Below are 25,000 nucleotides of genomic sequence, written 5' to 3'. Positions count from 1 at the left end.
ATATTCAACCTGCCACTGCCAATCTGACAAGTGCAGTCATTACAAATCGCTCTATTGTGATCGACTGTGATTGATGATTTTATAGTCTTGTTTTTGTACATGGCTGCACAGTAGGCCTAAGATACACATCCTGAGTAATACACTACAGTAGAATGAGGAATGCCTGTAGCCTACTGCTTAATCCAACTCTGCAATACTGGGTGTGACACCACCACCACTATTCTGCACTACAAAGGCAAAGTGCAGTAACTACCCCTACACCAGGCCTATTCAAATGGCGGCCCTGGGGCCAGATGCGGCCCTTGGACGGCAAGGCTCTGGCCCCCCACAAGCCCCTTGAAATACAGAATCATTTTTTTGGAACTTAGAGATAAAAGTACGGGTTCTGTATCGAGCTGAAACGGGACACAGGACGTTAAAATGCAGGAAATTACATATAAGAAATGCTAAACCTTATGGGGGAGGACCCCCAGAGCCCCCAACTCAATGACGTGTCCTGTATTTTTTTCATTGATAATCGGCAACCATAATACATACGTATAGTTTGGCCCCTTTACTGGAAGGAATTTGAAAAACTGGCCCTCGTTGACATTTAATTGAGTACCCCTGCCCTACACTGAAACTGAGAAGAGTGGCTTCTAAGTATTGGTAGGCCCATCAGGTTGGATATTGTAGTTACTGCTCGTTTGACATAGCAATATCTCTAACACACACACATTTGGACCATAAAGCTTTGTCACACAAGATAAAGGAGGTGTAATGAAGACAATTTTCTGTCTAAACTCATTTTGACCAAATATGGAGTCACTGTACTTTGCCTTGGTAGGGCAGCATTGTATGTAGTCTCTATGAGAGATGATAAAAGACAAGAGAGAAATGTTGTTTGGACATGAGAGTGTGATGTAACACCAAATACAGCACAGACAGACAGACAAATGACACACATGTTTACCAAACAGGGTAACAGGTAAGATGTAAACAGACAACTGCTGTTAGTATACTGTGGTTCTTCATCTCGCCCCTACCAAACATCAAACATTGGTCCAAAATAATGATGCAAACCAAATATTGCACATCCCCCTATCAGAAAATACTGAATAAAATGAGTAATAAATATAAATGTGTGACGCGCTGTGACTGTTTCAGGCCGTGAGTGACGCGTCCACACTCAGCTGGGGCGCGCGCATGAAGGGCTTCCTCATTTGTTTCGTCCTCGGCGTGCTGTGCTCCATACTGGTAGGTTGCTCAAGGGTTTTTTTTTTATTTTCAAAAAAATAAATTGTATATTATATTGTTATTACATAGGTTGTTTGAGTTCAATAATTGTTAAAGGTATGATGGACAGAGTCAATTTGGTACTAAAGTGTGTGTGGGTGTGTGTGTGCGTTTGTGTGTGTGTGCATGCGCGCGTGTGCATGCATGTGTGTGTGCGTGCGTGCGTGCATGTGTGTGTGCGTGCATGCCTATCTGTGTGTGTGCGTGTGCGTGCCTGTGTGTGTGCGTGCGTGCCTGTGTGCGTGTGTGTGTGTGTGTGTGTGTATGTGTGTTTTCTCTCCAAGGGCACATGTCTACTCTGGCTGCCTGGTGCAGGATTGGCGGTGTTCGCGGTGCTGTACACTGGAGGCAACTTCGCATCACTCGCCAGGTAACTTTGGGGCTAGAATGTGTGTGTGTGTGTGTGTGTGTGTGTGTGTGTGTGTGTGTGTGTGTGTGTGTGTGTGTGTGTGTGTGTGTGTGTGTGTGTTGCTGTGATGTACACTGGGGGGCAACCTTGCCTCTTTTGGGCAGGTAGGCCCACCTGCAAAAAACAGGAAATGTGCCGTGCAGATGCAGGACAAGATCTAATATGACCTCTACTGCCCTACAAAGACAAAGTACTGTAACTATTTTGTCAATATGAGTTAAGACTGAAAACAGTCTTCTTTATCTTCTTGACAAAGCCCTAAGGTCCACATGTGTCCAGTTTCAGAGACATTGCTATGTCAAATTTGCACTAACTATGAACTTTCCTGAACACTGAATGAAGGATGTCATTGCAAAGAGGGGGATTGTGTACAAAATGTCATGTCAAGGCTTTTCTTCAGACAGAGGTGGCGACTAGAGATGTGTCGATGGGTTTTTTGAAATATGGTCAAAAAATGTTCATGCGTGAGGTGAGGATCGTAGGCTGATATTGAGTTGCGGATGAAAAAAGAAGTCATCCATCTCTAGTGGCAGCCCTACAAATTATTTTTAATGTACTGTGTGTGTTACATGTGTCTGCAGCACCATGTTCCTGATGGGTCCTCTAAACCAGCTGAAGAGGATGTGTGAGAAGACCAGAGCACTGGCTACAGCCATCATGCTGGTAACACACACACACACACACACACACACACACACACACACACACACACACACACACACATGAACACACATATGCACGCATGCACACTCGGACACGCACACACACAGGGACAAACGCACACACAGGCGTGAGCGTCCAAATCATTGCATTTTTTCTGTGCAAGTGATGTGTTTACATGTTTAAAGCAATCATTTAACAAATACGTTGTGGTTGAAACGTTGTCTTGTTATTGTCAGATTTATGGGCTTCGATACAGTGCTACTTATAGTTTTGTCCTGTGTGTCCAGTGTTCCATTGGAGACAGTTTGATTGATTCTTGCATTACTCTTCCCTACAGACATGTCTTGTGTTGACCCTTTGTGCTGCATTTTGGGTAAGACTGGTTAAGTCATCTGTAATATCCATCCATAGGCCAGCATATGTAATATAATATAATATAATATAATATAATATAATATAATATAATATAATATAATATAATAAAATATAATATCTTTGCAATTATATCCACCCATGTCCATTTCCATCTCTTTTCAGTGATATTTATCATACCATATTGTAAAAGAGAAAAGTCAGGAATTAAAAGCTATAGAAAATACAAAGTTTTTACAAAGACCTTTTTTAAAAGACACCAAAGATTGAGGCGACCTTAGTTCTAACATACCATACCACAACATTAAAGGGACACTGTGTGAGATTTGTACTTGTTTATTTCCAGAATTCATGCTGCCCATTCTCTAATGTCACCTTTTTCATGAATACTTACCACCAGCATCTAATTCTAAGTATTCATTATGACTGGAAAAATGGCACTTTTCATACATGAAAAGGGGGATCTTCTCCATGGTCCGCCATTTTGAATTTCCAAAAATAGTCATTTTTAGCTCAAAAAATGACTGTACTTGGACCATACTATAAAGTATTAGTTTATTACTTAGTAAACTTTCATGTAAAGATCAAATTTGGCAATAGACAGCCCAGTTTCAATGAGCAGCATAGTTGCAGTACCTTTTTTGACCATTTCCTGCACAGTGTACCTTTAAAAAAATATGTATTGTGGTGTGTAAATTGAATTATGGTGATTTTAGGTGATATGGTGCTGAGCCTTATTATGATAAGTCAAGGAAAGGCTTTTTTATTTGTAGAGCGCATTTCATATACAAATGCAGTTGAATGTGCTTTACAAAATAAAATAATAAAAATAAAACATACTGACAAAAGCACAAGAGCATGGCAAGTGAAAAAATGGCAAGAAAAAGGGGGAAACAGGGGAGACATCATTAAATAATTGGGATAAAATACGATAAAATAAAAATGGCAAAATTGAAAGTCAATAATCTATGGTGCTTCTATATCTTATGTTGAAAGTGGAAGAACAACGGTCTGGCTCTGCTATTCTGTTATGATGATGATGATGATGATGATGATGATTATTATGATTATTATTCATGATGGTAATGATCTTCTTCTTATTTTCTCTCCAGTGGAAGAACAACGGGCTGGCTCTGCTTTTCTGTGTGCTGCAGTTCCTGGCCTTCGCCTGGTAAGTTGGGAAATGACAATCAACTACCTACAGTATCAGACAAATGCGTAGAATCTGAATGATCTCTCTTGAACCTAAATATAACACAAGGGGCAGGATAAGTTCTACTGAGATAAATCATACCCAAGAACAAGTTACCTGCCAAAGTGACTAGTGAGACTAAAACGATTACTAGCCACTTCCGAGTTTTTGGCCATTTGGCAGGTGCCAATGTCAAGCCCTGCTACACATGTCATTTTAGTTCAGTCTTCTTGACTGGAATATTTTTAGGACCCACAGTTTTCCATGGTCATGACATTGTGACCCAATATTTTGTTGCGCCATCGGAAACTTATCAACAATAGCCATGTATTTGATAAATATGCATCAGGTTTATTTGCGTTGTATGCTTACATACAACATCTATATCAACTACTGGAGATCATGGTCATTAATTCAATACTGTGACTTGTTTCAGTTTTGTGACTGGCGATAAAAGGGTCAATTCATACATTTTTACACCACAGCAGCTCCGCGACCCACCCAGGAGCCCTCCGCGACCCACTTTTGGGTCCCGACCCACCAGTTGAGAAACACTGGAATAGTTCATCCATGCAATACTGTACCTGGATGAATTATGCACAGACATTCACACAGACCAATTAGGGACAGCGGAGACTCGTGTGTTTCAAAAACAACGTCAACAATGACTGGAGCAATTACATCGCCTGCTTTTAGCCAGGCTCATTTGGGTGTGTGTGTGTACGTGTGTGTGCACGCGTGCATGTGTGTGTACGAATGCTTGGTTGCATGCGGATGTTTGTGTGCATGTGTGTATGCACGAGCACTTGCTTGCATGCAGATGTGTGTGTGTGTGTGTGTGTGTGTGAGTGTGCTAGGATCAAAGAATGTAAACAAGGGCCTGTCTGATGCCTAGTATTAATTATTATACATGTATAATAGATTTTAATGTGATGATCTTACTGTGTGTCCTACCCTCTCCAGGAGGGATTACTGCAAGGGCCTACCGGGCCCAGGCCCAGGGGCCCAAGGGTGCAGAGGGCCCTGAAGCCCAATCCTCTAAATTTCCATTCTCATGTTGTGTAAAATCACACTTTTAACAACTCCATACCTGCCGACCATTACGCATTCTGTGTAGCAGATACGGATTTTGACATCAAACTACAGCGCTGTCACTTCAAAATACGGGAAAAACCAATACATGGGCCCTTATAAATTGCTCTGTAGACTTGCAACCAGACAGAGCCGTAGACATGGCTCTGCTTGCAATTGTCTCGCGCTGGCCTTTCCATTGGCCAGCAACGTGTGTGGGGGGGAATATTGACCAATCAGAGCGCTAGTTTGGATGTCTTGTGCTGCGCTCCTCTCGAGTCGAGGCATCAGCTGCAGATATAGAAAGTTTGCTTCGAAATCACGCAAGCAGAGAGACTGGTTAATGTACTCCTATAATCTCTGAAACAAGTGTCCTCCTCCTGTCATCATGTATTATCCATCTTGGTACTGTCGCTGTAGTTTTACAAGTGAGCACCGTCAAAATCACAGTTTCAAAGGTAAAGGACTTTGAGAAAGGTAGCCTGTATGGGAATAGTGAATTAATATATAAATCCGTAAACTTATGAAAATAACTAAAGGCCGAGGTCTGTCGTAATGATTCACCCAATGTTTCGCCGTATTTGACGGCAATATGTTGTTGCTTGTTTTGATATTGGACCGAAACGAGATAACTTCCGAATGATAAAATGTGTCGATGACCGCGCTATAAATTAGCACATTAGCAGCAAACCAAATTCGGTTTCCCTTTGCGCCGGATCATTTTAACTCGGGAAAATAAAGCGATAGTTCTAACGGTTGTGCTCGGAGTATGTCTACATCCGTAACCTACCATGACACCGTATAGGAATACTGTTCCCCCCTGAGTCATGGCCCATTCTGTGAACAGGTGTAACAGGTCGTGCGTCATACCGAATATGCATCACTCCAAGACTACTGTCCGTAATCACGTATGTATGGCAATCTATTAATAAAATCAATTCTCCTATCATATGTGCCGAACAGTGAACAATAGCCAACTCACGACGGCAGATGAGGGTAGATAGGCCTACTATTATGCAGAGAAGTGGAAAAAAAGAAGCGATGCCCCTCAAATGTTACCGTGGAAGTTCCAAGAGCACTGGCCATTAGCCCCCGTCCCTCAGTAGAGCCACTACATGACGCATTTTGTACTGAGTGAATGCTGAAAGTGTGATTTTGATGTTAGCCCCCAATGTAATAATATTAACCTGATATTATCCTAGCTTAGATAACACTTGTCTTTATCTTTTTCTCTACTGCTGATGCTTCTTCACAGTAGGTGACAACATCACCATTTATTAATATTGGGGGAGATGATGTAAGAATCATTACAATTCAACTTTTTGTTCATAAAAATCACTGAAATGCCTCGGTATTTTATAATTAATTTATACATTTTCCTACATGTACGTTCTACAGCCAAAAAAATAATCAGCAAATACTTCAATTTCATACTCAATTCCAGCTCCTTAACACCCCCCAAGTGACCAAATGCTCTGTTTGGCTGGTACATAGGATAACTTAATAGCCACTTAGGCCTACTAGCCAGACTGGTGGTATGTTTGACTAGTAAGATTAACAGCCATATTGGCTGGTGATCAATAAAGTTAATTTAGAGGCCTGAATTCCAGCACACTATATCATAGTCTTTTATTGGTGTTATGGTGTGAAACAAAAAAAAAACATCTTCCATGAAAGTTTAATAAATTATGGTAGTTCAAAGTACTGTGAAGAGCAAGATAAACTATTTGCCAGATACACGGGATGTTAGGCTAAAATGCATTAAAATGCAGGACATTGCATCTAAGAAAAGCATTTTTTTCTGGGGGAGGACCCCCCTGCCTGAATGAAGTGTCTCATATCTTCCCTGTTGACATTTGGCATCCCTAGGTGTAGGGCAGACTATGCAAAACAAAGTAGCCTCTCAGATGGGCCCGCCGGCGACCCCGTTGCTTTGCCATGCCAAGTTGTTGCGCCGTGAATTGCCGCGCCGCGATAAGTTGCTACTCAAAAAAAATGTTAAAGGTTGGCAGGTATGCAACTCTATTTTCACATATGTTCAGGGGAAAACACCTGAATGCCCAACAATATAGGGTCTCTAACATCTGGAGGGGGCCCTTTCTTGTTGTCTGGCCCAGGGGCCCATGGAGTCATGATCCGTCCCTGCTCTCTCCATCCGGAGAGGAAAGCTGACCACACAGGTGCATTATGTGTGTTATGCTAGACATGCCACTGTGCAACTTTTGGCCAGATTTTGCCACGATTGTGAGTCGCATGACGTTTTGGGAATTGTATTGAGAGTCTTGCATCATGTAGTGTACATGGGGTAGTGACAAGCGATTTCACCTCACGACCAGTTTGAAATCTGTAATCGTAGAGCAGCAAGAAAATCAATACTGTTTGAAATCCTGGTCGCTCCTCGTGAGTAAATCGCACAGTTGAAACAGTGCTACAGCCTGGTCTCTTTACATTACATTACATTGAGCAGAGGCTCTTATCCTAACTGCGACACATACAGCTACAACTACAGTGCCCTCCATAATTATTGGCACCCCTGGTTGAGATGTGTTAAAAGCCTTAAAATAAATTCAGTGTTTATTGCAGAAGAATACTGTCACACTGAAAATTGTAGGAAAATGTAGCCTTCAACTCAAATGAATTGTAAGAAAATAAAAAAATTCCTGACTAAAAAATAATTATTTTTCATTAAATCACCTGTTCCACAATTATTGGCACCCTTAACAATTCCCAGGAAATAAATATAATTGAAGCATTTCTGTCATTTCTACAGTAGTTTACAAAGTTTACCAGAGTATGTAGGAACATTTAATTAGTAATTCATCACTTCCTGTTTCCCTGGGGTATAAATATGACGTGACACCGAGGCCATTTCTCTTATCCACTCTTAAACATGGGAAAGACAAAGGAACACAGCATACAAGTGAGGCAGATGTGCGTCGACCTTCACAGGTCAGGCAGAGGCTACAAGAAGATTGCCACTCAACTGCAGCTGCCCATATCCACTGTGAGAGGAATAATTAAGAAGTTCAAAACAACTGGAACAGTGGTAAACAAGCCTGGACGAGGACCCAAGTTTATTTTGCCACCACGCACAGTGAGGAGGATGGTAAGAGAAATCAAAAGATCTCCAAAGCTCACTGTTACAGAATTACACCAAATGGTAGCATCCTGGGGTCACAAAGTCTCCAAATCAACCATCAGGCGCTGTCTACACGCCAACAAGCTGTTTGGGAGGCATGCACGGAGAAAACCTTTCCTCACTCACAATCATAAACGCAAGCGTCTGGAGTTCGCCAAGCGGTATTGGGGCTTCAACTGGGACCGTGTGCTTTGATCAGATGAGACCAAGATTGAGCTTTTTGGCAACAAACACTCTAAGTGGGTCTGGCGTACCACGAAAGATGCGCATGCTGAAAAGCACCTCATACCCACTGTGAAGTATGGGGGTGGGTCAGTGATGCTGTGGGGCTGTTTCGCTTCCAAAGGCCCTGGGAACCTTGTTAGGGTGCATGGCATCATGAATGCTTTGAAATACCAGGACATTTTAAATCAAAATCTGTTGCCCTCTGCCCGAAAGCTGAAGCTGGGTCGTCACTGGGTCTTTCAGCAAGACAATGACCCTAAACATATGGCCAAATCTACACAGAAATGGTTCACCAGACACAAAATCAAGCTCCTCCCATGGCCATCTCAGTCCCCTGACCTCAACCCCATTGAGAACCTTTGGGGTGAGCTGAAGAGGAGAGTACAGAGGAGAGGACCCAGGTCTCTGGATGATTTAGAGAGATTCTGCAAAGAGGAATGGCTGAAGATCCCTCTTTCTGTCTTTTCCCATCTTGTGAAACATTATAGGAGAAGATTAGGTGCTGTTTTGTTGGCAAAAGGGGGTTGTACAAAATATTAACACCAGGGGTGCTAATAATTGTGACACACATTATTTGATGTCAAATAATTATTTCTTTATGTTGGATTTTTTCCCCACTGAATAAATGCACTTGTATTGAAGGTTGGATTTTTCTCTTTTTTTCCATTAAGGTCCCATATTATTTAGAAAAAAAATAAAATAATTGGAAGCTAAAAAACACATCTCAACCAGGGGTGCCAATAATTATGGAGGGCACTGTATGTGTTAAAAAAACATGCAATAGATTAAAAAAAATGGAAGATTTTACAGTTGGATCAGTGACCATTTTTTGGGCTCAGATGTCTAACGACATCTAATGCCCATAAATTAATTAGTTATTGGATATTATTATATGGTTGTGACGTCATCTGTCGAATGCTCCATTCATTTCAACGGGGCTCCCCAACGTTCGGACGTCTGTTATTTTTCGATAACGGACGGGTTGGTCTATAACAGACCGCTGTCAATGGCAACAAGACTTTTCACTGCTAAAGCGACTTTTCAACAAGACTCTAATCAGCTGCTGCCTGGCTACCGCTGTCAATGGCAACAAGACGTTCACTGCTAAAGCCACTGGCTTGTATACAAGTCAGTGGCTAAAGCGAATGTTTCATATCACTCCGCAGGGGGTCCGGTCTTTTGTCACTCTAATCAGCTGCTGTGATAGACAACACCTGTTGTCCTGGCTAGCCTACCTAGCTGTTGCCTAGCGGTGTTCCACAACGGCACTGTTTTGTTTTGCGCAGCAACAATCTTAACATTAAATAGGTCTAAAGAAATGACCTCGCATGTGTGAATCATTTAAGTATATCCATATAATAAGCGGGATAACTTTCGGCGAGTCGGTCGCTTTGTGGAATAGCAGCCGCGTCGGGGTCTAAAGATTCTCTCTGTCGTGCTGCTATTCCACGGTAGCGACCTTCTCGCCGAACGTTAACCCTTACTTAATGTACTGCAATCAATAGGCTTCTTACGTAAGCTACTAACAACAAAAATAAGTAATTTATTCCATACAGTAGTGGCATTAGCTAGCTGTGGATGCACCAACCTGACGTGTGTTACAGTACCACTAAAACATCATTGACCCTATTGTAGAGGCCCTGGTAGAGGGTATGGACACACTCCCTGCTTCACTAAAAGGGCATGCTACACGGATCCATTCACTTTCACTAGCTTAGCGACATGCTCCCTCTTTTAACTTGGCCTAAAGCAAGACAGCGGCTTACATGAAAAATAACACACTTTACCACCTTTATAAACCCTGGCCAACGATTTTAACTGTATTAAGCCCCAAAATAGTGGCATACCCCTTTAATAATATTACAGAATTAGACTGCGATACCACAGAAAAGCTACAAAAATGTGCTTCCATCGCTATCAATTTCATACAGGGGTTTTATGTGTGTAAGCTTACGTACATTTGGGATTTGGTGTTCCAGAGCAATCTTGATAACTATTGAAGTGTGATTTTAATCTGTTGTATTTCTGTGTCATTGTGTGTGTGTGTGTGTGTGTGCGTGTGTGTGTGTGTGTTTCAGGTACAGCCTGTCCTACATTCCGTTTGCCAGGTAAGCGTTTAGGGCATATCTGGTGTGTGTGTGTGTGTGTGTGTGTGTGTGTGTGTGTGTGTGTGTGTGTGTGTGTGTTTAACTGCACAAGTGACGTATTTAATATGACACCTTAAACACCATACGGATAGACTCTTCCCCCTCCCTAGGACTAATACTGTGTGTGTGTGATGTGTGTGTGTGTGTGTGCATGTGTACCTTTGTGTCTGTGCTTATAGTTCCCTATATGTGTCTGTAGTGTGTAGCCCCCTCCTATGTAGCTTACATACACACACACACACGGAATTCATTAATGTATTTAAAACACACACACACACACACACACACACACACACACACACACATTTCCCTGGATCTCAGCCACATCCACGGCTGTACACTGCTATATACAAACACATTGACACACACACTTAGACAAACGCACACACACATACGATTGACCACACACACATGGTTGGCCACACACACATTTGGCTTGCATGTCCAGGGCTGTAATTGGTGAGAGGAGAGCAGAGCAGAGGCCAGGCAGCCATCTCTTCCAGTCACACACACACACACAAACACACACACTCACACCCACACTCTCTCACACACACACACCCTGCTCCTGGCACAGCTGTCTGTCCTCTACCTAATATAAGTGGTTGTTGTGCCTGTTTGTGATTCTGCTCCTGTATTTGTTTATTGTTGTTTATGTGTTTGTTGATCGGGCTGTTTGTTGTTTGTTAATTGAGCTGTTTGTTTGTTTGTTTGCTTGTTTGTTTTCTTGTGTTGCAGGGACGCGGTGATGAAGGTCTTCTCTGCGTGCCTCAACTGAGGGGTGTGTTATGAAGTGTGTGTGTGTGGACGCGACGCAACGCACGCAGTGGACTGTGTTGTAGAGTGTGTGTGTGTATGTGGATGGCGAGGAGTGTGATAGAAGTATGTGATGTGGTGTGGAGTGTGTGTGACTGTGTGTTAGTATGTGGAGGGGCCATGTGACAGACAGGTGATGTGGAGTGGTGTATGTGTGTGCGTTTGTGTGTGTGTGTGTGTGTCGGTGGTGAGGAGAGTGTGTGTGTACTTGTAGTGTAGGGTGTGTGTGTGTGGCGTGTGTGTAGGTTTTGGGGACGCCAGGGGACATGACAGGTTCTAGAGTCCCCGAGTGTTCCACCCCCCCGACTGTCACAGGTGGCCAATCATGAAGCACCCTCTTACCGCTTGGCACACACACACACACACACACAGACACACACCCTCACACACACACACACACACACACACACACACACACACACACACGTGCACGGACAGACACACACACACACGCACACACATACACACACACTTCCATCACAAGGGTCTCTCCCTAGCTGGACGCTTTCCAGGATTGTGTGGGCGCTGAGGTACAAAGGCATTCACACACACACACACACACACACACACACACACACACACACACACACACACACACACACATAACAGATACATAAACATGCATATTCACATTGACTCACACTCATATGCACATAAGTGTGCGCGTGCACACACACACACACACACACACACACACTGAGTGGGAGGTTCTGCCCCAGGTAGTTGAACAAAGTGACTTGAATATGTCTAGCAGTAGCTATTAGCTTGTCTGTGCTGCGCATGACTGTGTGTGTGTGGCTAGTGTAACTGAGGTGGTCTGCCACTCTGGGATGGAACCCGCCTCCTCCCGTGTTTGTGTTTGTGTGGCTAGATTAGTGCTGTTGAGGGCCATGCTGAATACAGAGACGGCCAAACTACAAGTAGAAGTAAAAAGAAGTAAAAATAAATACCTGCCATAGTTTCTGTCCAGCACAGGAAACGTCTATCCACAGCAGCTGTAGAGCGATGTACCTGATTCAGCGCTAGTTGGATCATATTTGGAGGGCTTTCTTTGTAGGTTTTTACAGTTTTTTAGGTTTTACGTTTGTTTTTCAGTAACAGCAACATCTCACCACCTCATTAGGTACAATTGTATAAGTGGTGTAACCGCTAGTAATAGCCCATGCTAATGTCGTACTTAGTACACCATATACATTTACTACTGCTTTTGGTTTGGCCACCTCTGGCTGTGGTGTAGTCTACGTAGAACGCAGGTATACCCACTTAACATTGATTGGTCCTTTATTTAGAATAGCATAAATATATACAGTATACCGACTTCCAAAAATGCTCAAATATACAGTATACCCACTTCAAAAAAGTAGACTACACCACTGGCTGACACTGCTGTACCTGTGGCTGTCTGTAGGCCTGCAGCCTCTTGCTACATGCCAATGTGCCTGACTGGTTACCTGTTTGCCTCATGACTGTGGTCGACTTGGATCATTTCATGTTAGCCCCCGCTAACCGCTAATTGGCCTTACATGACTTCTGACAGCCTTTACTCATAGTCCTACTGCGTGGACATTATGGCCTCCGCACGCAGGCTCCAACCAAGTGTGCAGCGCTGCTCTGCAGGCTCCAACCAAGTGTGCAGCGCTGCTCTGCAGGCTCCAACCAAGTGTGCAGCGCTGCTCTGCAGGCTCCAACCAAGTGTGCAGCGCTGCTCTGCAGGCTCCAACCAAGTGTGCAGCGCTGCTCTGCCAAGGTTCCATTCCACTGCTTTCAATACAGCCCCGGCCCGCATACCGGCGCCGATGTCCGCGGATGTTGCCTGTCGATTACGGCAAAGCTCTATTTTTGTCGGAGTCGGCCCTTTTTTATCCATGCTCTGCTGTGATGGAATTGACCATTTATTGTTCATAGCACGTCTGCACCAGTGTGCGGGGGTAACTGAAATTGTCGAACCCGATAGTGCACAGCAGTGCTGTCGGAACCGGTGTGCATAGACTGTAAAAACTGTTTCCTGGTTCGTCCTTTTTTTCCATTTTATGTATCATGTAGATCTATGTACTTGTATGTACTAGGTCTATGTAGGTCTGTGTATTTGTATGTAGGTCTATGTAGGTCTGTGTATTTCATAGGTGCTTAGATTTCCATTAAACGGCAACCCCATGCAGCCTTAATTTAAAAAATACAGTTTATTTTGTAGTTGAATGAAATGACTTAGTTGCAGTATAGGCCTATTATTCTGTGTGTGTGTGTGTGTGTGTGTGTGTGTGTGTGTGTGTGTGTGTGTGTGTGTGTGTGTGTGTGTGTGTCTGTGTGTGTGTATGTGTGTGTGTGTAAACTGTCCAGTGATAGTGATGTGGTCTTGTGTCTACTGAAAACGTAGATCTTTTATTGTACTTATGCTATACTTACGTATTTCACTTAGTAGAAAAGGTCAGTTTTTATTTCTTTCAACTTCATTGTTTTTTAATGGTATTTCTGACATTATGTTTTTTTATTTCTTTGTTATTTACATTCCTTGAACCACACTTTTAATTATAGTGGATCATAGCTCTATTTCTTCTCATAGGTCCAACTAATATTAGTGATGTTTCATTTAAACAATCAAGTGTAAAATAATGAATATTATGTAACATTGATGGTAACAAAATACATAAATATTTACATAAGATTATGATTGTATGATTTATGACTGAGGCAACTGTAATTATATGTTGCTTGTTTTTTTTTTTTTTACTTGCATAATTAGCCCATGTGTGTGTCTGCTGTCACATGTTTTTGTGAAGACTAATTTGTCTCTTAACACTGTCATATTATACATCTTGAAAAAATATAAACTAGTGGGTCGAAACATTCTGATAATTCATGGAAGCTGACCTTGTTATGTAGATGCAACATTCAAGTTTCTACTCCGTTTTTTAGTGTACTTTTTATTTTCACCCAGATGCTAAGCAAAACAAAAGCTTGCCTTTTTTTAGATCTGCATAGTGCCAGAAATAATTTATAGTGTGTAGTTGATAATCATTTTTATTATTTTATTAGGCACTGTTACCGCCTTTTACGAATAAATACAAGTCCTACCACAGTTGTCTTTCACCGATGTGATATTGTGTCGTATCAATAAAAACGACTTTGTTACACTCATTCAGAGTAATGAGCAACTTACTTAACGCATGAATCATTATGCTGTCTGAATATTGTTTAATTATTATTCCCTCATTTTAATGTTTGTTTATCTTGTTTCTTCATGGCGAACGAATCGCCGTGCGCTCCCTCTGTCCTGCCTGGACAGCTTTTGGAAAGGTCAAAGATTGGCGTGTGCGCGTCTGAGGTGTCTGGTTTGTTCGTATTTGTTGTGGTTCGAGCGAGCCTTTATGTGCTTTAAGTCTGCATAAATCCCCTAATCTCCGCGTCCGAACACTCCGTGATTACAAACCAGCCTCGCGAGGAGAGCAGCTGCCCACTACAAGCTTCGATCCACACTGACTCCAGCTCGCGCCGCTGAGTTCCAGTCAGGGAGCGCGCGCAGGGCTTCTCGTGTTTCAGTGTGTTCGCAGAGGTACAGAGCGGCGTGTGCGCTTTACTGACTCACCTGACCCGTATATTGTGTTAAAACAAGCTTTCAAAAGGCCTTTTCTCTGACCAATTTAGTGGGTCATTCGTTCTTTGCGCTGCTGGACCTTTTGGAGACGCAGAGCAAGCTGTGCGCTGTGGGACGCAGTCGCATTACATTTCCTCAAATTCCCAGACAGATCTCATTCATGCTCTGAAATTAAACTGTCAAAACACAACATTTGCTTTAACATGGTTTATAAATGTATTGTTCGCCGGGTTTGCGTTTAATGAAGAAATTAAGAAAACTGGAACAGCTTATTAGCCTACGAATAAAATAAATGTTCTTAAAGTCAAAATATATTTAAATTGCAACATTCCCACGATTTATTTGGCTGCAGATTGAAATGAAAAAGCATGTATTGCTTTGTCGGTGACCATGTTTTTACAGTCTATTTTCTAAACATCCAAAAATGTTGCATGTTTCTCACCACGCGTGCGCATGTCCCATGGTCGCTGTCCAGTCCTGAAAATCATGAAACGACTCCCCGAATAAAAAAAGTAAACTCTCAGCATTTAATCAATATGCTTCCATTCAAAAACAAATAGAACAACTTATTTTAGCTCAGCTCCAGTGAAAATGTGTTGAAATGCGCCTGAAAATGTGAATGAAAAGGAAAATACTTAAGAGTGTACGACCTAAAGGAAATACGACCTATGTTATTTTATTTATCAAAGCATAAGCCTAAGTAAAAATAGGCTAATAATAAATAATAATACTAATTATAATTTCAATTTCGTTATAAAGGTGTTTCAATAAAGTATGTTGTTTTTATTTGTCCACAAGGATAACCAAGTTTGGATCTCACCCCATTATGTTGAGTTAAGTTCTCCGACCACGTGGTTACCCGGTAGGTATTGCCCCCCTTCTCGTGGGAGTGAGAGCTCCGCGTGGCATATATCTGTGAAATATGCGACACCTCCGTGAGACGATTATCCTTGGTCAGACAGCCACATTCACATCCCTCTCTCGTCTCGCACATCATTCATATTAACATATGATGACCGTGACGAGAACGAGGACAGCACTGTAAATTTTAACACAGTTTTAACACATTTACCGGGAGTTCGGGACAGATTAGCACGTACCTGTTTCCGTTGTAGCGCGTGTCACCGGGTGGGTCTCCTGATGAAGGTGGAGGGCAGCAGTGGGATGGGAGGAGATGTCGGTGGGGCAGGCGGTCGGGGCTCCGGGACCGGGACCAGCGACTGCTGCATCACCCGCCTGTTGAGCGTGGTGGAGAGCGAGCTCCAGGCCGGGAGGGAGAAGGGGGACCCCACGGAGAAACAGCTGAAAGTGTCCCTGGAGGAGGCGGAACTCTGGAGGAAATTCAAAGAAGTCACCAACGAAATGATTGTCACCAAGAACGGCAGGTGAGACATCCTATAACATTTAATTAATTTATTAATTAGCCTATTAAGACAAAACATTTTATTTAAGGATTTAGGCCCATCCTCCCAGGTTGATGGGATTGTAGGATCGTATCCCATAGCCTATAAATATCTAAACAGTCAGAATTGACAATGTTTGTATGAAAATGTGTTGTACACTATGGCCAAACAAACTAAAAGCAAACATCAAAAGGCAAAGTTAATAATGAAATGAAATTAATATGAAAGGTTTAGACTAAGATTACAGTCAGTCTCTTTAAAGACACTTGCTGGAAAAGAGCCTGTACTTCACAGCATCTGACCAGCTGTACATGACCCTACTACAAAATGGCCATGTGAAGTTTCAGAGTTGAAAAACAGACAGTAACCCATCAATAACCTATATCTAGAGCCTAAACATAGATTATTAAATGAAAAGAAATTTGTAGAAGTTCCATAACAGTGCATCTTGTCTATGTCAAGTTTCAGAGACATTTTATTAAAAAAAGGAAAAAAATGATTTGTCACAGCAATGTAGCCAGTGGACTAATCAGTGCGTTGAATAGGCTGCATTTTATAGATAATAAAATAAATAATAAATAAAATAGCATACTAATAAACAAACAAACAAACAATCCTCTACGTACTTCAAATGTAGAAGTGCTACATCTATTCCGGACTCTCGTTCAGCCATAGGTCATGTGACTCTGTTACTTTCTCCCCAACTCCACTAATTGATTGCGGGGTGCAGAGGTGTGTTGCGGGGTAGGTGTGTTCTCTGGCCCCGATCGTGATCTGCTGCCCAGTGCCGGGTAATTGAAAGGGCTGAAGGGGGATGTTGACAGGGACGGATCACTGCACGGGCCTACTGGGTCCAGGCCAAGGGCCCCATGAGTCAAGGGGGCCCTGAAGCTCAAGCCTCTTATAGCGCGTTCAGGCCGACTGAGAACCGTGCTGGAGCCCGTTCCCGTACCTAATCGCGAACTGGCCGTCGTGTTCACGCCACAGATATTTGCATTCGTGAACTGGAAAGTTGGTTCGCAAAGCGAATCGCAAAATAGTAGGTTTTTCTCTGCAAACCGTGACGACAGCGTGGCCGTCAGCAGGTTCATCCAGGTAACACAGTCACGTGTGGAAACAGTTTAGAGCCCGGTATGAACACGGGCGGTTCGCAGACAAGCACTATAGTGCCAAACGTAACTGGTGCGGGCACCGGCACCGGCTCCGTTCTTGTCGGCCTGAAAGCCCTCTTAGTTGCATTCTTATCTACGGTATTTAAAATCACACTTTTAACATCTGTATTTTCGAATTCTCTCGGGGGTACTGCCCCCAACTGCCCCCCCCCCCACCAACATAGACTCTCACACCTGGCCAGGGCCGGTTCTAGTGAAATTAGGGCCCTAGGCGAGCACCCCCCTCCGTTTTTGTGCGATTAGAAATTGTCTTCTGTAAACATAGCGCCATACATCTGATCGAACACAGATAATCTGCGCTGTGTCCATGCATAATCATTATCAACATGTTAAGTGTAAAGAAGATTTTTTTGTTTGACATTCTAACTCTGTGGGACATTTTGGGCATTTTTGGCGCCCCAAGACATGTGGTGCCTAGGCGACTGCCCGGTGTGCCTATGCCTAGCGCCGGCCAATCCTAAATTGTGTTGTAAACTCGCAGCACCATGGAGAAGGGGGGGGGGGGGGGGGGGACTGACGGATACAATCAATTTGGGGGGGGGGGGGGGGGGGGGGGGCTCTCTTGTTTTGTGGCCCAGGGGCCCATGGAGTCATATTCGGTGCCTGGATGTTGACCAGCGGCCCGGCCAGCCATTTGTAGTGTTGAGCGGCCACCTGGCTGACCGCCTGTAGAGGGGGGAGAGGAGAGCAATGGCAAACAGTAGTGGGTGGCCGTCCATTTGCACATTTCAAAACAGCCACACTTGAAAGTTTTAGTTAATTGTTGTTTTGTTCTGGAAATAAACAATGCTAATGCAAACGTAAACACTGCAGGTGAAATTTACGCCACGACATGCTGACATGCTGACATGCTCCACTCCTGAAGTTAGTGTTGCATGTTTTTAGTTTTGAGAGCAGTCATAGGGTGTGTGTGTGTGTGTGTGTGTGTGTGTGTGTGTGTGTGTGTGTGTGTGTGTGTGTGTGTGTGTGTGTGTTTTGGCAAAGTGTTCCTGCTCTGGGTAATGCACTGATATGAGAGCAAAGTGAATGTGTGCCTGATGTCGCATTGCCAACTTACTGACCCACTCATACATGGCATCCTAACATGAAAACACACACACTTATACATGGCATCCTAACATGAAAACACACACGTCAACATACACAACATACACAAACACACACACGTCTCTTTCCTCACACACAGGCACACACGAGTAAGTGTCTGCAACCCAATGCCATGTTCTCTCCCCCCCCCACCCCTTTCTCTCTCTCTCTCTCTCTCTCTCTCTCTCTCTCTCTCTCTCTCTCTCTCTCTCTTTATCTCTCTTTCTCTCTCTCTATCTCTCTCTCTCCCCCCTCTCTCTCTCTGTCCCCCCCCATCTCTCTCTCCCTCTCTCCCCCTCTCCCCCTCTCTCTCTCTCTCGTCCCATATACAGCCGTGTGTTCCTGGTGCTCAAAGGTTATTTTATTGGGCCTTGACCCTAACACCATGTAGGCCTACGTCTCTCAGTCTCTCACCCTCACACACATCTCTCTCTCTCTCTCTCTCTCTCTCTCTCTCTCTCTCTCTCTCTCTCTCTCTCTCTCTCTCTCTCTCTCTCTCTCTCTCTCTCTCTCTCCCCCTCATCTCTCTTCCACTCATATCCAGGCATATGTTCCTGATTCTGCAGGTCAGTGTATCGGTCTGGACTCCAATGCCATGTAGGCTTACTTTTCAGTGTCTCTCTCTCTCTCTCTCTCTCTCTCTCTCTCTCTCTCCCTCCCTCGTCTCTCTTCCTCTCCTATCCAGGCGTATGTTCCCGGTCCTGAAGGTGAGCGTGTCGGGTCTGGACCCCAACGCCATGTACTCCTTCCTGCTGGACTTCCTGCCTGCGGACGGCCACCGCTGGAAGTATGTGAACGGGGAGTGGGTGGGGGCGGGGAAGCCGGAGCCCCACAGCCACAGCTGTGTCTACATCCACCCAGACTCCCCCAACTTCGGGGCCCACTGGATGAAGGCCCCCGTCTCCTTCAGCAAGGTCAAACTCACCAACAAACTCAACGGAGGAGGACAGGTAGGACGTTTACCCCTGTCTGTCTGTCTAGCTGTCTGTCTGTTTGTCTGCCTGTCTGTCTAGCTGTCTGTCTAGCTGTCGGTCTGTCCATCTGCCTGCTTATCGATCTGTCTGTCTGTCTAGCTCTCTGTCTGTCTGTCTGTCTGTCTAGCTGTCTGTGCTGTCTGTCTGTCTGGCTGTCTGTCTGTCTGTCTGGTTGTCTGTCTGTTTGTCTGTCCTTTTGCAAGGTCAAACTCACCAAGCTGAACGGAGGAGGACAGGTAGGTGACAGTGGATTTAAAAAAAAAATTCTCATCTGTTCTACTGTCTGTCTGTGCAGGTGGTCCGCTTATCTGTCTTTTTGTTTGTCTATCTGTCTGTCTGTCTGTCCTTCAGCAAGGTCAAACGCACCAGCAGCACGCTCAATGGGTGCAAAGGGTCGGTGGATTACATTACATTGCATTACATTACACTTCCCTGATGCTTTATTTCAAAGCGATTTACAGTTATGTATTTAGGTACAGGGTATTGGTTACAGTCGATGTGGGGTTAGGTACCTTGCTCAAGGGCATTTCAATCATGGATGAAGGTGCTAGCAGTCCAAACTTCGGAAAGCCTGTCTGTCCATGTATCTGTCTGTTTGCTTGTCTGTCTTTTTGCTTGTCTGTCTGCCTGTCTATCTGTCTGTGTATCTGTCTAGCTTTCTGTCTGTCTGTCTCTCTGTCTGTTTGTCTGTCTATCTGTCTTTTTGATTGCTTGCCTGCTTGTCTTTCTGTCTGTCGGTCAAGGACATTACCTCGAGCTGGAATGTAACCAGTGTAGTATAGTATAGTATAGTATAGTATAGTATAGTATAGTATAGTATAGTATAGTATGCCCTTTATTATCCCGCCATGGGGAAATTCATTTGTTGCAGCAGTAACATACAGATTGTGCAAAAACAGTAGACAGCATACATACAACACAGGACCAGGAGGTTAAAAAGTATATATAAGATAGATAAAAACAGAGATGTTAAAGAAAATAGAAATCAGTGTTAATTTTGTCGACTAGACTAAGACTAAATATATTAGTCGACTAACCCTTTGAGAGTTTAATCGACTAAATTCTGACTAACAAAAATGATCTGTGAAAGACTAAAACGAGACTAAAATGTTGAGGACTTTTAGTCGACTAAATAATGACTAAACAAAAATGATTTGTGAAAGACTAAAAGCGACTAAGACTAAGAACTAACTTTTAGTCGACTAAATTCTGACTAACAAAAATGATTTGTGAAAGACTAAAAACGACTAAGACGTAGACTTTTTTGGGGGCTCAGACATAAATTGGTACAACCACAACTAAAGCCTATAAATTAATTGTTAATTGGGAATCAACCTTTAAAGGGACACTATAGGATTAAATAAAAAAATAATTACAGCTGAATCCATCCACCGACACTTATTTGAGTCATTAAATGAATGCTCTGGACCACTTTCGCACCCCATTGTCAGAAAATCCTGAATGTAACTTTTAGCCCTTTATGAATACATAGCACCAGCGACATATTCACATTTGTATGCACTATTGACTGCTGGCACAGTGGGATTAAAAACATTCTCACCGAAAGCTTAGCTAGGTTAGATTTAGAGACAGGCATGACATTGGCACATAATTCTACATAGTGTCCTTTTAAGACACAGTGTTATAAATTTGCTATTACCAGAATGGCAATAACTAAGTACTAGTGCATTACTAAAGGCCCTGTGTTTTATTGTATTGTGACTTAAACTAAAGACTAAAATGTTTAGACTAGAGGTGCTCCGATCACCATTTTTTGGCCCGATCACCGATACCGATCACCAAAAATCTTTATCTGCCGATTGCCGATCACAAAAATGATTTCCTATTTTTTTAATAGCCTATTAATTATCCTTATTGAATACCATTTCTGCCCATAAACCAATCAATCTTAATTTGCACATGTCTATTATTAGGCTATTATTATTATTTTTTTTTTTTTTATTTTTTTTATTATTATTATTATTATTATTATTATTATTATTATCTTTCAGACTAGTGTTGGTAATACAGTCTACAGTATTAATCAATGTATAAGTTATTGCATAGAATAACTAAACTATTTAAGATTGAATTGAAACTGAAACATTACATCAAATAGTCTTCCACATATGAGAAAAAAACAACCTGTCGCTTTAAATGAGCAGCCTCGTGAGGAGAGCCCCTCCCCTCTCTGTCAGCGTCCACAGTTGCAGTGCTCCACTACCGTTCTGAATCTCTCTCTCAAGTTTTAACCACATCTGTCGCCGTTTGGTGTTTCAGCGACTATCAAACTAATCGACTGACTGCCAATTACAACTTTGAAAACAATAATTGACATGTTTGTGCTGACAACGTGAAGTTGTCGCGTGCTGACCGAGGCAACTACACAGGTTATAACGTAAAATGGCTCACTGGCGAGTAGCCTACTCAATCGCAAATTACATTGTCAGGTAAACGATCGGAAAATCAGATCATCGTTGATGCAGATATGATTATGAATGGTGGAAATGAAGGGGGGAATGGCGAAAAGTTATAGACAAGCAAAGATGCCTTCTTTTGGTGCAGTTGCAGCTGTGCAGAGCCAGCGCCTACATGCAGCGCCAGGTGTAAAGGCAAATGGTTGCGTGAGGAATTTAATATCTCTCGATCGTTTTTTTTGATCGGCATGTTTTTCCGATCACCGATCAGGCTATTTTTGGCCATTATCGGCCGGTCATGATCGGCGGCCGAGCAATCGGAGCACCTCTAGTTTAGACTAAAACTAGACAAAAATGTTGAGGACTTTTAGTCGACTAAATAATGACTAAACAAAAATTATTTGTGAAAGACTAAAACTAGACAAAAATGTTGAGGACTTTTAGTCGACTAAATAATAACTAAACAAAAATGATTTTTGAAAGACTAAAAGCGACTAAGACTAAGAATGGTCTTTGACACAAGACTAAGACTAAGACTAAATAGAAAAATGGATGACAAAATTAACACTGATAGAAATGTCTCTGTTAAAAACAAGTACATTAGTAAAAGGGAAAGTGCATTTTGTAGAAAGTGCATTAGCAGCTTCATAAAAAGGAGGAGAGGGGGCTAGAACAATAATAAATTAGTAAGTCAATAAGTTAAAAGCGCGTGCAGTGCCTTAGCCTTTGAGCCATGGGTGGTGGGGCGATGTATTTTATTCTGTGTCCATCTGTCTGTAACCATCTATGTCTGCTTGTGTGTCTGTAATCATCTATGTCTGCTTGTGTGTCTGTAATCATGTATGTCTGTTCATGGTCATGTCTGTTGACAGGCTACTCCACAGAGAGGTAGAGATGTAGCCTACAAATTGAGGATTGGTTTACTGACAAAGCAGTCGGACTATCTTTTGTTTTTATTTATCTCTCTCCTTTCATCGCTCTCGTACTCTCTGATCTCTCGTGCTCTCTGATCTCCTCCTCATCTTCCTCTTCCTCCTCATCTTCCTCTTCCTCTTGTGTTTGCATAAGATGCTGGCACCCTGTTCTGTTCTTTCAGTGAATCAACTCTCCAAATCGGAACCTCTCCACCTAGCTCCTCTTCTCTCCTCTCCTCACCTCTTCTCTCCACCCACCTCCTCTCCTCTGCACACAAGTCTTTTCCACCTCTTCTCTCCTCCTCTCCTCTCCTCTCCTCTCATCTCATCTCCTCTCCACACACACCCTTTCCTCTCTTCTCTTTTCTTCTCTTCGCTTAATTTTTCTTTTTCTCTCCTCTCCTCTCATCTCCTCTCCACACACATCCTTTCTTCTCTTCTCTTCTCTTCTCTTCTCTTCTCTTCTCTTCTCTTCTCTTCTCTTCTCCCCTCCTCTGCTTAGCGAGTCATCCTCAGTCGTCCCCTCTCCACCTCAAGTGCTCCCATTTGCCCCCGGCCGGCCGCCTCTTGTTCTTGTTCCTGTTCCTGTGTGTGTATTGTCTTTGATAACCTTTCAGGCTGCAGGAGTGCCCCCCCTCCAGGCCCCCCAGGCCCCCTAAGCAGCCCACCCCGGCCATTAGCTGCCCAATCAAGCTGCCTGCGCAAATATCAAGTGTGCATTTATGTCATTAGAGTATGCCTGCTGCCGCTGCTGCTGCCGCTGCTGCCCGTCCTCTCCTCTCTTCTCTGCCCACCCGGTGCCCATCTGTGTTGTGGGGGAGCGGGGGCAGGAGCGGGGGCAGGAGCATGCAAACAACAGGGCTATAGAACCCTCTTTAATTACCCTCCATCCCTTTGCGTCACTTCTCTTCCCCTCTCTCCTCTCGTCTCCTCCCATCTCCTCTCCTCTTCGCTGCCCTTCTCTTCTCGTCTCTTCTCTTCTTGTCTCTTCTCTTCTCTTCTCTTCTCTTCTCTTCTCTTCTCTTCTCTTCTCTTCTCTTCTCTTCTCTTCTCTTCTCTTCTCTTATTGTCTCTTCTCTTCTCTTCTCTTCTCTTCTCTTCGCTTCGCTTCTCTTCTCCTCTCTTCTTGTCATCTCTTCTCTTCTCGTCTCTTCTCGTATTTTCTCGTCTCTTCTCTTCTCTTCTTGTATCTTCTCGTCTCTTCTCTTCTCTTCTCCTCTCTTCTCTTCTCTTTTCTTCTTGTCTCTTGTCTTGTCTTGTCTTCTCTTCTCTTCTCTTCTCTTCTTGTCTCTTCTCTTCTCTTCTCTTCTCTTCTCTTCTCTTCTTGTCTCTTCTCTTCTCTTCTCTTCTCTTCTCTTCTCTTCTCTTCTCTTCTCTTCTCTTCTCTTCTCTTCTCTTCTCTTCTCTTCTTCCTTCTGTCTTTTTAATGGACTTCTTTCCACTTATGTCATGTGTGTCATGCATGTTTTGCTGGCTCCTTTGAGCTCTGGGCAGGTGGTAATTCACCCTCTCCCCTATTTGCATAGTATTGCACTTGGCCCAATATTTTCGCTTTCCTTCACCCCTGTTCATTTCCCTCATAGGAATGAATGGCGAAGTCCGCTTTGCGTGTCCAAATGTTTGTATGTACGTAAATAGGCCCTTTTCCACTGCCGTGTTTTTGGTAGGCCTACAGCTCCACACAGCACGACTCAGTTGCCACTTTTTGCTTTTCGAATAGACACGACACAGCTCAATCGTATCGCAAAAAGTGGCAGCCGAGTTGCGCTGTGTCAAGCTGTAGGTCTACCGGTAAAACCGGCAGTGGAAAAGAGGCATATGTGTACCAGGCGGTAGACTGTCCACTCACTCTCCTATAGCCAAACATGGATGGTAGAGGTGTGAAATGTAAAAGTAGAAGTAAACACTAGCACATAATATTACAAAGCTGTTGTTACACCTGTTAGTTCATTGTACCTAATAAGATAAGGCTGTGTTGTTGATCTGACCACTGCAGAATTAGCTGATGGTAACTTAAGGCAAGTACACAGTTCTCGGTTACTCAGATAAGGAAGGGAAAAGTGTTTCTTTTAGTACTACTTTAGTTTACTACGCAGAGTTTACTCCACCTGTATACACTCCTATATCCAAACT

The 25,000-nt window shown here is 43.2% G+C and overlaps 2 protein-coding genes across 2 annotated transcripts in view; both read left to right on the top strand.

Annotated features, from left to right (window-relative positions):
- The window catches only part of sft2d2b (SFT2 domain containing 2b), a 12,433-nt gene extending 832 nt beyond the window's left edge, over positions 1-11,601 (top strand). Inside the window, exons 2-8 of the mRNA XM_063212450.1 lie at positions 1,147-1,236; positions 1,560-1,645; positions 2,266-2,347; positions 2,685-2,720; positions 3,832-3,890; positions 10,425-10,454; positions 11,232-11,601. Coding sequence (XP_063068520.1) covers positions 1,147-1,236; positions 1,560-1,645; positions 2,266-2,347; positions 2,685-2,720; positions 3,832-3,890; positions 10,425-10,454; positions 11,232-11,271 — 423 coding nt within the window. The 3' untranslated portion in view covers positions 11,272-11,601. The remainder of the gene's footprint in view (positions 1-1,146; positions 1,237-1,559; positions 1,646-2,265; positions 2,348-2,684; positions 2,721-3,831; positions 3,891-10,424; positions 10,455-11,231) is intronic.
- A 4,420-nt stretch (positions 11,602-16,021) lies between these two features.
- Positions 16,022-25,000, top strand: part of tbx19 (T-box transcription factor 19) — a 25,947-nt gene continuing 16,968 nt past the window's right edge. Inside the window, exons 1-2 of the mRNA XM_063212449.1 lie at positions 16,022-16,286; positions 19,248-19,512. Coding sequence (XP_063068519.1) covers positions 16,042-16,286; positions 19,248-19,512 — 510 coding nt within the window. The 5' untranslated portion in view covers positions 16,022-16,041. The remainder of the gene's footprint in view (positions 16,287-19,247; positions 19,513-25,000) is intronic.

The sequence above is a fragment of the Engraulis encrasicolus genome, chromosome 12, assembly GCF_034702125.1.
Source record: "Engraulis encrasicolus isolate BLACKSEA-1 chromosome 12, IST_EnEncr_1.0, whole genome shotgun sequence".
NCBI lineage: Eukaryota > Metazoa > Chordata > Actinopteri > Clupeiformes > Engraulidae > Engraulis > Engraulis encrasicolus.
This window is presented reverse-complemented; position numbering and strand designations above follow the sequence as displayed.